Below are 12,428 nucleotides of genomic sequence, written 5' to 3' on the forward strand. Positions count from 1 at the left end.
CACGCCGTCTGACCGCACCCACAGTGTAATACAGTTGGTGAATCTGACCTGAGTTTAAAATCCAAAGGCATAAAACTACACACTGAATGGAAAAGTCTGGCACCTGTTGGATTTTAGGTCTCCCTTTCAATAATTCCAGTAGCTGCTCTCTTTGGAAAGAGTTGCTGCTGCTAAAACTGTTGTTAAACTTTTTTGCTGGCAAATGGCAGCTGACTTATGGAGACCTTGTAGAGTTTTCAAGGAAAGAGATGTTTAGAGGTGGCTTGCCATTGCCTGCCTCGGCATCACGACCCTGGACTTCCTTGGTGGTCTCCCATCCAGGTGCTAACCTGGTCCAGCCCTGCTTAGCTTCCAAGATCTGACAAGTGTATTAAAGGTCCTATCAGGAACCTACATTGGACTGAAGTGGCAGTGGCTCATGAGCATATTTTGGCTGCATGGTTCTGGGATAATAGAAGGAATTCGGGCCTTTTTCCCTTGTGTAGAAGTCTGATCTTTAACGATCCTGCTTAAAAGCTTCTCTGCAGACATGAAGGCTAGAAGCATACCTTAAATGAGAACAGTGATCCCCCCACCACCACCACCATGCTAGCTAGAGTATTGTACACCCTTGTTTAAATCATAGGTTTGGAAGGTAATCTGGTAATCCCCGTTTGTGCCGAAACAGGCTTTTGTAATTCCCTGATGCTTGTGTGTATTAAGCTATGGAATTGCCGCAAGGTTCCACTACTTTGGACACAGTGGGGTTCTGTCAGAGAATGCGCAAGTCCACGCTTGGATAAATAGCTTGAATTCCTATTAAACCTGTTGAGTAAGTTTAAAGCCAGGGACTGGTGTGTGCTCATTCTGGCAAGCTGTATTTTTGGCACCCCCCCTCTCTCTCTTCCAGTCCAGCCTCCATATATCCCCACCTCTGCCATTCCTGCCAATTAGTGGCATGACCCGGGATTCCCTCAATGGGTCAGGATCCCACCTCAACCAAGATCAAGCGGCTTTACCGGCAGCCACTTCCAGCCCGGCCAGTGTGGCCAAGCAGTGGCCAAGAACGTCGATGTGGCCTTCCTGGAGCTTGCCGGACTCCCCAGAAGAGCCGTTCAGCATCGAAAGGGAAGCTCAGCTTCACAGGCAAGCCGCAGGTGAGTCAAAGGCAGGCCTTGCTGGGTGGGGAGGTGAACCTCTTGGCAGCAGTGTTCCCTCTAAGCTGAGTTAGTGTGAGCTAGCTCACAATTTTTTAGGCTCCGGCTCAAACCTTTATGTCTTCGCTCAGGAAGGATGGGGCTCCAGAGCAAACTAATTTATGCAGTGGCCAAATCGCTCGCTCACAACTTTCATGCAAGGAGCTCACAAAGTAGAATTTTTGCTCACAAGACTCCGCAGCTTAGAGGGAGCATTGCTTGGCGGGAACTTGTGCTGTAAGCCGTCCCAGGCCCCTGAATGAAGCGTCTCTTCTCTTCCTGTGCCGTCTCTCACTAGCTGTGAACGATGCAACCTGCACGTGGAGTGGGCAGCTTCCACCCCGGAACTACAGTAATCCCATCTATTCGTGTAAGGTGTTTCTAGGAGGTGTTCCCTGGGATATCACAGAAGGTGAGTCATCTCTTGGGACCTCCCTGGTTTCTACATTCATAGCTGCCTTGGACTGAATCAGACCGTTGGTTCATCGAGGTTAGTGTTGTCTACACTCAAGACTGACAGCAGCTCTCCAGGGTTTCAAGCAGAGGTCTTTTCATCTCATCTTTTGCCAGATCCTTTTATCTGGAGATACCGGGGACCTTCTGCGTGCCAAGCAGATGGTCTGCTGTTCAGCCATGGCTCCATTCTCTTGTACAGTCTGCATTAAATAAAGAGCGGCAGATTGGTGTAGTGGTTAAGTGCACGGACTCTAATCTGGGAGAACTGGGTTTGATTCCCCGCTCCTTCACTTGCAGCTGCTGGATGACCTTGGGCAAGCCATAGTTCTGTCAGAGGGGTTCTTGAAAAGAGCAGTTCTCAGTCAGAGCTCTCTCAGTCCCACCTACCTCACAGGGTGTCTGTTGTGGAGAGGGGAAGGGAAAGGAGTTTGTAAGCCGCTCTGAGACTCTGAGTGAAGGGCGGGGTATAAATCCAATCTCTTCTTCTTCTTCTAAAGAGGCAGTGGTTCTGAGAACAGCTGAGCAAAACCTGAGTTCTAGCAACAGGATGCCTATAGTTGGAAGAATCATAGAATCATAAAGTTGGAAGGGACCTCCAGGGTCATCTAGTCCAACCCCCTGCACAATGCAAGAAATTCACAAATACCTCCCCCCACATACATACCCAGTGACCGCTTTTCCACGCCCAGAAGATCTCCGAATATATTCCTGTAGCCGTTCTGCTTAGTGGTGGCTAGGAGGCAGGTTGTACTCTTTATAAATATTCTGAGCAGTTCCTCGCAGGAACTGGTGTGGTTGTGTAGTGGTACTCAGCATCTGTACAGTGCTCTTGGTGTTCAGCACATATTGCATCAGTTATTTTGTCCTTACAGCAGCCCTGTCAGGTAGGCCAGCATTGTCCCCATGTTGCAGATCGAGGAGCTGTGGTTGAAAATGGGTTTGCTTAATGCAGCCTCATGGCAGGGGCGAGAGGTTTGACGAAATCTTTATTGGTGGTCCGTGAACATTTTTGCAAAGGATGTGTTAAAGCACACACACGGTTGCGGGCACAGGTCTTGCAGCCACAATAAATGCTAAAAAGCAGTACCCTGGAAAATACAGCAGAATTTCATAACTGCTGGTAAGCAATTCATATTATTTCTATTTTCTTGCTTAGTTTCAGAGGGAGGCCTTGTCAGCCTGCAGTAGAACAGCTAGATTCAAGTCCAGCCTGACAAGGGGAGATTTTTGACTCTCGGAAACACGTACCCTGGAAAGTCTCGTTGGTCTCTATTAAGGTGCCACTGGCGTCAAATCTAGCTGTTGTACTTTTTAGGCAATTGGCAATGGATCCCTGAAAGCAAAATCAGATTCGCTAGGTATCTTTTATGGACCACTGATACGTTGTTAGAAATTGTTTGATTCTTAGTTTTATTTAACATAAGTGGATTTTTGATGTTCTGTTGACTCTTGTGATAGTGCTCTTTCTGTGTAATTTCTTAAAGGTTACCTATCTGCCTCCTTCTGTTGGCTTCTCCAGTTTTAGCTAATTGTAGGTGGAGCAAACTGGCCGTTTAACTTATAGGGAAATGTCCCAGTGCGTTCCCTTTCTCTCTGGAGGTGAGACTAGGACCGGGCATCTCCCAAATCTTTTGTATAAACACCTTTCACACCACAGTCCGTTTTTGTTATAATCTCCCAGATCACAGTTTATTAAATTTGCACCTATCTGTTGCTGCAGCAGATAGTGCCTTGGTCCCTGATTGGGGTAAACCAGATTTGAGTCCTTGCTTGGATAGAAAACCCTGGGTGGCCTCGGATCAGTCACCTAACCAACCTCTCTGATAAAATGGGGGTGAAAGAGGGCAAGATTGGAGGGAAAACCACGTACGCTGCTATCAACTCCTTAGAAAAGGAATGGAATAAAGATGTGATGGCTTAGAATTCACAGACTGCTTATTTTTTAATCCTCCATGTAATTGCTCTTTTAAAAATCTATGTAATTGCCATTGTGTGTTTCTCAAAATACCACAACAATAGGAAGCAGCTGTTTTGAACTGCAAGGATGAGGGAGAGCGAGTCAAGCGATGCCATGAACCTGCAAGAGCAAAAGCTGTGCTGTTGGGGTGGAGTTGGAGAGAGGAAAATTTCTCTAGGGTCGGAGATCGGGGCTGTGGGTGGGGAACTCCCCGCTGGACCCAGGCAGTTGGGAAACCTAGGTTGTGGTCACATGCGCAGTTTGTGGCGTTATAGTGGCATTACCTGAGTGGAATAAATGGGCCCCTCCAGATGAGGACATCTGCCTCCAGTGGCGCGGTCGTCAGCAGACCGTAGTGTTCTGCAGTGGAAGCAGAAGAAACAGATACCGGGGAAAGTCCAGCATGAACAGATTGTTTGCAGTTCCCTCCGGGTTCTCTGATGTCGGAACTCTCCCGTAGTGAAAGCAACCCGGAAGGGACGTCTGAACTTGCGGATCCATTCCCCCCACTGTATTTTTTAGTTGCTGTGCATATGCACATTCATCTGACTGCATTGAAATAAAACCCACCCTTACAGCTCGTCCCGTGGTTGAAGCACAACACTAATGTGGATGCACCCCCTAAGCCGCCACGGTGTGTGTGGTCTGGATGAAATGCTCCGCTACACTTTGACCCGGAACAATTTGGAGGCGCCACCATACCACACCAAGCCACCAGTGTGACCGCAGCCCTAGTAAAGATGGCCTTTGGCCTGCTGATAGGTAACAGGATGTAGACAGGGGCTTTCTTGAAGCATACTCCTCCCAGTCCGTGCATTGAATTGACCCCCAGTCCGGGCATTAAATTGAGGATTATTCTCTGTTGCCTCTAACCACAATTTGTTCTGTTCTCTCTCCCTCCCCCCCCCCTCTCTCTCTTGCAGGGGGTCTGATCAGCACTTTCCGTGTGTTCGGCTCGCTGAGGGTGGAGTGGCCTGGTAAGGATAGCAAGCACCCCCGCTGCCCTCCCAAAGGTAATATGCCTAAAGGTAATACAGACATGGTAGGAACCCTTTATATCCATGCTTCGTAGAGCACAGAGGGCTGTGGGAATAAAGCTGCATGCTGGTGACTGGCCGGTTGGAGCACCGTGGGATGCAGGTGGTGGTCGTGGTACAGGTCCAGCTCGTTGGCTTGGGGGGACCCACTGCACTGGTGACTGTTCAAGGCGGCCGGGAGGGGATGGGGGACGTGCTGGGAATTCTGCAGTGTGGAAAGATACTCTGGTCCCCCCCCCCCCCCTTCCCCATCATCTGTAACAATAATAGCTGGTTTTCAGAAGCACCCTGCAGAAAACTGTTTTGCATCGAAGGGGTTTTGGATGTCCCATTTCGCGGACAGCTGGCTTTTGCTGAGTAACGGGGACAAATAATCTGAAGAGTCCCTGGGTGTTTCCACGCTAGCTGTTCTCCCATACTGATGTTGTGTTCACAGAAATGGCTCCCTTCCCATCCTCCCCCCCCCTTTTTAACTCATGGTATGCAATGCTCGCTCTAAGCTGTGGAGTCGTGTGAGCAAAAATTCTTTTTTGTGAGCTGCTGGCCTTAAAGTTGTGAGCCAGCGATTTGGCTGCTGCATAAATCAGTTTGCTCTGGAGCCATCCTTCCTGAGCGAAGACCAAAAAAAAAGTATGAGCCGGAGGCTAAAAAACTATGAGCTATCTCACATCAACTCAACTTAGAGGGATCACTGGTGGTATGTCCAACTTCCACTGTAGCTGTGGAACAAAAGTGGTTTAGGTGCCAAATGCTGGTGCAGCTGCCCCTCTCCCCCGATCAGGAGGGGTGGTTGCCGTGTGTAATTCCGTCTTTCTCCCCGCCCCACCTGTCCTATCCTCCTCTGCATTGCAGCCTCGTCTCTTTCTTGCTCTGCTGTGAAGCGTCTTGGAAAACTCTCCTGAGTTTCTGATTTGCTTCCCCAATGCAGAAGGCCCTTCCAAACCTTATCTTGGAACAGAACCTGGGGACTGGGGTGGTGGAGGGGAGACCCTTGTCAAATTGGATGCTGAGGGTGCCTTTGGGACTCAAGAGGGGGCTGCTGTCCCTTGAATGCATGGAGCCGTGTTACATGGAGTCAGACCACTGGCCTGTTAAAATCAGCATTCCGACTGATGGCCGCAGCCCTCCAGGATCTCCTTTATAAGAACATAAGAAAAGCCATGTTGGATCAGCCCGTGGCCTATCCAGTCCAACACAGTGGCCAAAACCCAGCTGTTGTCAGGAGGTCTAGTGGAGGTCCCTCACGTCATCTAGTCCCTCATCCTTTTTAACTGGAGATGCCACAGATGGAACCTGGGATCCTCTGCATACAAAGCAGATGTTCTACCAGTGAACCACAACCTCTCCAGTGGAGCTGAAGCTGGTACATGCATGTACACGATCAGCTGCTGTGACAACAAGCCCCCCACCCCTCTTTGTACACCTTTTATTTGTTGGAAGTGAAGGACTTTGCCCTGTCTCTTAGCCTCAGACTTCAGAGGGGGGGGACTATAGAATGCCAGAGAGATAGATAGGCCAGGACCCTGGTCATCCTTCCCTTCTACTGTTTTGATGCTATTCCATTGATGTGTAGATTGCTCCTCTCAGGGAATCTTCCTTTCTTCCATCCTGACCCCTTCTCTCCACACTATGCTAGCCTTCTCCATCTTGGCATCATGAGGGCAGGAGATGCCTCCTGCATCTCTATCCATCCTAGCTAGTTAGACTAGATTAGAATCCCATCTCTGGCCTATCCTGTCTAGAATGGAGTTCCTTCCAATAAAGGACTCACATTAGTTTTTGCAAAGAGAAAGAGGCTGTGTGTAGCTTTGTTTCTTGTCAGCGCACACACAAACTAGACTGGCTCTGCTGTGTTATGTGCCTTGGGCACTCCGCTAAACCCAAATAATCCTTCATTACTCAAGTAAGTACTGTGTGCCACCTTGCCTATGTGCAGGTGTGCGTGCACATCCCTTGGGGCACACCCCTCGCTTGCATGGTTCTCCACCAAGAAAGGCAGCAAGGGCTTATGGGGAAAGAGGTGGATAAGTAGCTCTCCGCCCACCACTAGCTCACCCCCCTTCCGTGGTAAGGGCAGATGGGAATAGTTACCCCAGCCCTCCTTCCATTTCCCTCATCTCTGAAGAAGCAGACTGTGCTCTCTGAGCTCAATGGTGCTCAGTTAACGTTGACCTGGGGCAGCAGTACTCTTGCACATTGGCGCAGCTCGTTCCCTTGTACCTCCCCTTGCTTTGTTTCCCGGAAGCGCCCCTGGTAGCTGGTTTGGTTAACATGGCGGTTGTCATGCACCGTTTACTTCTTTATGGAAATATCTATCCCTGGCAAAACACCTCTCCAAAGTGCAGCAGGGGGGTATCTGTCTTGGCTGCAACTAAAATAACACTTCTTCGGTTGATTCTAGCTTTTTATTTACTTTATTTATATCCCGCCTTTCTCCCCAGTGGGGTCCCAGAGCAGCTTATATTGTTCTCTCCTCTGTTTCATCCTCACAACAACCCTGTGAGGTAGGTGAGGCGCAGAATGTGTGACTGGCCAGAGGTCACCCAGCAAGCTTCCAGGGCAGAGTGGGCTTTGAACTTCCTAGTCAGACACTTTTAACCACTAGACCATCCTGGCTCTCTCTAGTATCCTAGTTTGCCATCTTTTCACTGATGACAGCATTGAAGTGAGTGAGTGGTAAATTGGGGATCAATTGGTGCAGTGGAAAGCAGTTTTCTCTCTCAGCTGTGGAACCTTGAGAGCAAAAATTCTACTTTGTGAGCTACGGGCATTAAAGTTGTGAGTGAGCGATTTGGCTGCTGCATAAATCAGTTTGCTCTGGGGCCATCCTTCCTGAGCGAAGACAAAAATGTGTGAGCGGGAGGCTAAGAAACTGAGCTAGCTCACACTAACTCAGCTTAAAAGGGAACATTGGTGGAAAGTACTTTGTGCCCTGGAAGAGGAGTCTTCATCGGTGAAAAGAGCACACACTAGCTTTTCTTTCCCTGTTTGGAGGCATTCGCTTACTGCAAAGGAGTTAATGTTGAGTGCTCTTGAACAAAGCGTAAGAAAGCAATCTCCAGTAATCCTGAACTCTCCAGACGTTATGGGGGAGAGGACAGACATTGCTAGAGCAAGAACCCAGTTACTAGACACTGTGAGGGTATTGCTATTAAAGCCAGTTTATGAGTAATCCCATTTAACTGACTGGCCATTTCTAAACTAGAGAGACCTTTTTTTCTTTTCTCGATCCAGCACAGCAGTTCCTAACTGTATGCCACAGGGAGGGATGCCAGCCTCCAGGTGGGACCTGGCGATCCCCTGGATTATAGCTCCTCTCCAGGCTAGAGATCAGTTCCCCTGCAGAAAGTGGATGCTTTGGAGGGTGGATGGTATGGCATTGTACCCCCATTGTATCCCTGTCGCCGTCCCCCAAATCTCCAGGAGTTTCACCAACCTGGAGCTGGCAGCCACTACCCCCTGCCCCCCTACCAGCAGCCAGGGCGGACTTGGCCACCCTGGCCACTGGTTGCCTTCCCAGAGGAGAGATCTGCGTAGCCCACGGGTGCTTCCCTCGGTTAATTCCTGGTCCTCTTTCCTCCCAAGGGTACGTCTACCTGGTGTTTGAATCGGAGAAATCTGTTCTGGCTCTGCTGCAGAACTGCTCCCGGAACGTGATGAGCCCCAACGGTCTGACGGAGTACTATTTCAAGATGTCCAGCCGCAGGATGCGTTGCAAAGAGGTGCGTGGGCGTCCCCGGGATGCACGATCCCAACCTTTGAAAATGAAAAACACCTTCTCTGAGCATAATCTCTCTCTTTCTTTCTTTTTTTTTTTTAATGAAGAGTTTTTCATGGGGAAGTCCTGGCAGTAATCCCAACACTTATTGACTGTAAAGAAAGCATGGGCTGTACTCCCTGAGCTTGATCTTATTTGGAAATCTGGGTCTCGTTCCGAAACCGTGCGGGGCGGACCCTAGTCCTGTCTGACCACTCCAGTTTATTCATTTTTTAATGTATTGAAATGTTTACGCCCAGACCTGGGTGGCCCAGGCTAGCCCGATCTCGTCAGATCTCAGAAGCGAAGGAAGGGTTGGCTAGAGATGTAAAATTTCCGGAAATTTTATGTAGAAGCAGTGATTGGATTTTACACCCCGCCCTTCTCTTGAAGTCTCAGAGCAGCTTACAATCTCCTTTCCCTTCCTCTCCCCACAACAGACACCCTGTGAGGTAGGTGGGGCTGGGAGAGCTCTGAGAGAACAGCTCTCGGGGGAGCAGCTCTGAGAGAACCCAAGGTCAGCCAGCTGGCTTCATGTGGAGGAGTGGGGAGAGCAAACCCAGTTCTCCCGGGTGAGAGTCCTGCCGCTCTTAACCACGACACCAGACTTGCTCTCACAGAGCAGAAGAAGCCCAGGTGCACGGGACAAGAGAGTAATTTTAACAGTACACTGGGACAGAGGAGGGAGAAGAACAACAGCACGGTGGTGGCAGCTGCCGTCAAAACACTGTTTTTTTTAGAATCTGCACAGCCAGTCAGAAGCCCGACTAGGCATGATCCCACCCCAATTTCCCAAAAACACCTGGCGAGCACCAGGAGAGGTGTCAGTGGGCACCATGGCACCCACGGGGCACCGTGTTGGGGACACCTGTTCCAGAGGCATGGCAGGGTTGTTGGCCTGGGTGTGGAAACCATGGCAGCTAAGGGATGGCGTTGCTCTGAAGCCCTTGATCACAGAGCCCACTTGAAAGCTCAAAGCCCGTTTCTTCCCCCTCTAAGATAAACTTCCAGTGGCAACAATAGCCATGCCTTGTTCGGGGTGATAGATGCCGGCTGAAGCTGCTTGTCAAGCCTGTCTTGTCGGGGTTGGCAGCGAGGGCCTGCATCGATCTTTCGAAACAATGGCTCCTTGTGGCAGGCTGTGGACGGTTGTGCACTAAATCCATGAGCTTGTCTGCCAGTTGATTTCTGGCGTGCTGCCCTAGGACTCCAGAATCCAGCTTGGCTATAGACAGCCCCGACCGTCTTCTGCGTGCATGGCCCTGCAGTCAGCTTTCGTAAACGGCAACAACTTTTCTTCAAAATCACGTTGCCTGGCTGCAGAGACGCCTGGATGCATGTAGATGGCGTCTGCCAAAGGGCCCAACTAAAATAAGAGCTTTTGTTTAAACGGGCTTCCAGTCAAGCCTGTACAAAGTCGGCTTTTGTGGCCCGGCGAGAGTTGCCCTCACACCGTCTCATGGGTGAGGCTGCCCTGGGGAGCAGACTGCTGGAATAACCGCAAGCTCGTGAGGAGAGTGTGCATGGGCATGGTAGCTGATTCACAAGTTGCTTCGTTCAGTGGTGTAGAACTGGGAGTAAACGTCAGAACAAGACAAGCCTGTAGGTACATCCCAGGATCTCCTGTGACTGAGGGCTGAACTACACTGTGTGTCTTTTCCAATGACTTTGTCTCTCTTTCGTAAGTGCAGCCTCCAGGACTGCTTTATGAAGGAGAGGAGCTTGGTGTGGAGAGCAGGGGCAGGGCATTTCTCCCTTTCCTCCTCTTCCATTTTCTTGCTGGGAAAAGCCACCTTGAGCTGTTTTTATCCTTGCTTGGGAAAAAGTTAGAGGCGGCACCCCCAACATGGTAGAGTTCTAATTAGCCATTCGAGGTTTGATTAGCTGTGCGGATTTTAAAACGTTGCTTTGGCAGCAGCTGCCACCACAGCACCAATGACCTTTGCTTGTGTGACTGAAGGTAAGCCACGGCAGCCGTTTGTTTGTTTTTTGCGGCTGGCTCCGCTTTTTGTGGCAGCTGTTTTTGTGGCTGTGCTCACCACACTATGTCAGAATTCCAAAGGTACCCACAGGCTCAGAAAGGTTGGGGACCTCTGACTTAACAGGGTTTTGTTTTTCCTAGTGAGAAATCGGCACGGAAGGAGGAGCGTAAAGTTCTCCTTCTCACCCCGTCTGCTTGATAAAACCGTTCCGGCAGCTAAATTTGCAAAAGGGTTGTGTGTGTCTGAAGTGTACTTTAGGTCCTGAGAAGGCACACGGTCGCCACGCGAACCTTTCAGCTGTTCTGTGAATGCCTGGTAGCCCCATCAGCCTGAAAGGAAAAGCCCGAGGACTTCAAGCCCAGGTTCCTCTGGCGCACCTTTCTTTTTGATTTACTATCTCAGACAAGACGAGGTGCTGCTGGACAGTCTTGGAAGGAGATATTGGTGTTACAAACTTGAAACCAGTTCGATTTTATCCAGTTTAGCCAATGTGTCCCTCAGACAGTGCCTTAGCTCGTGCTCGCCCTTGGAGTCAGGAATGTGTCCTTATCCTGTTCCTTGAATCCACTATATAGGAGCAGATACTTTGTGCCACCCTTCTTGGGTGCATATATTTCTGGCCACAAGACGCTTGTCGTCTTAACCGTTCAAAGCGCACGTGTCCCAGTTGTAGCCTTGAGGACAGGAAATTGCCCGACAGTCAAGCCCGTAGCTACCGCGGGGCCCATGGGGCCCGCTTTATTTCTCCGGATGGCAGGCCCCCCGAGAAAAAGGTTGTTCGCTGTGGGGCTGCCGACAGTATACAGGAACTGAATCACAAGGGAGAAGGCACGCCTCTCTTGAGTGTTAGGGCATCGCATTGGCACAGATTGGGGAGCACTGCTTGAATGGAATGCAGAGAAGGTGCCCTTGCTCAGCCGCCAGCCGCCTCTGGGCCGGTCAGGTTCCTTGGCCTCAGAATGCATGTGTGTGACGTGCCATCAAGTTGCTTCTGCCAGAGGATGTAGGGATACCTACAGGAATAAACAGCTTTGAAAGGGGATTAGATAGATTCATGGAGGATAATTCTGTCAATGGTTGCTAGCCATAGTGGCTGTGGGGAACCTCCACATTCAGAGGCACTAAGCCTCTGAATCCCAGAGCCAGGAGGCAACATCAGGGGAAGGCCTTGGGCTCTATGCCCTGTTGTTGGCCCTCCAGAGGAACTGGCTGGCAACTGTGTGAGACAGGAGGCTGGACTGGATGGACCACTAGTCTGAGCCAGCAGGGCTCTTGTTACGTTCTAATGAAAGCATCGGCCTCTGTGCCCTGTTGTTGGCCCTCCAGAGGAACTGGTTGGGCACTGTGTGAGACAGGAGGCTGGACCAGATGGACTATTGGTCTGATCCAGTGGGGCTCTTCTTCTTATGGTGATCTTATGAATGAATGATTTCTGGAACATCTTTAATGGCCTCGCTCAGGTCTTACAAACCGAGGGGCCCTGGCTTCCTTGATTGAGTCAATCCCTCTCACGTTGGGTCTTTCTCTTTTCCTAGCATTATTGTCTTTTCCAGAATAGGGGTTGGTCATTGAATTATTTGCAAGTGTGGGGAATGGAAGCAAGACGAGCCTGTCCTCGTAGTTCTTCTGGGTTCTCAATCAGTGGCTTACAGGGAAATCCTAGGTGCAGTTCTGCACCTGGTCTTTCTGGGTGCCAAGGAGGTTAAGAACATAAGAGAAGCCAGTGCTGGATCAGGCCAATGGCCCATCCAGTCCAACACTGACACAGTGGCCAAAAATACCAGGTGCCATCAGGAGGTCCACCAGTGGGACCAGGACCCTGGAACCCCTCCCACTGTTGCCCCCCCCAAGCACCAAGAATACAGAGCATCCCTTGCCCCAGAAATAAGAACATTAAGAGAAGCCAATGTTTGATCAGGCCAATGGCCCGTCTAGTCCAACACTCTGTGTCACACAGTGGCCAAAAATACCAGGAGCCATCAGGAGGTCCATCAGTGGGGCCAGGACACTAGAAGCCCTCCCACTGTTGCCCCCCCCAAGCACAAAGAATACAAAGCATCCCTT

At 50.2% G+C, this 12,428-nt stretch overlaps 1 protein-coding gene across 2 annotated transcripts in view; it reads left to right on the plus strand.

Moving 5' to 3' along the window:
- Positions 1-12,428, plus strand: part of CPEB1 (cytoplasmic polyadenylation element binding protein 1) — a 49,229-nt gene that overhangs the window by 25,801 nt on the left and 11,000 nt on the right. The window contains exons 4-7 of one of the 2 annotated variants that reach the window (XM_015418751.1): positions 890-1,136; positions 1,474-1,587; positions 4,512-4,616; positions 8,211-8,347. In XM_015418751.1, the coding sequence (XP_015274237.1) occupies positions 890-1,136; positions 1,474-1,587; positions 4,512-4,616; positions 8,211-8,347 (603 nt within the window). The remainder of the gene's footprint in view (positions 1-889; positions 1,137-1,473; positions 1,588-4,511; positions 4,617-8,210; positions 8,348-12,428) is intronic. The other variant, XM_015418760.1, reaches the window with a different exon arrangement.

The sequence above is a fragment of the Gekko japonicus genome, unplaced genomic scaffold (genome assembly GCF_001447785.1).
Source record: "Gekko japonicus isolate JY-2015 unplaced genomic scaffold, Gekko_japonicus_V1.1 scaffold150, whole genome shotgun sequence".
Classification (NCBI taxonomy): Eukaryota; Metazoa; Chordata; class Lepidosauria; order Squamata; family Gekkonidae; genus Gekko; species Gekko japonicus.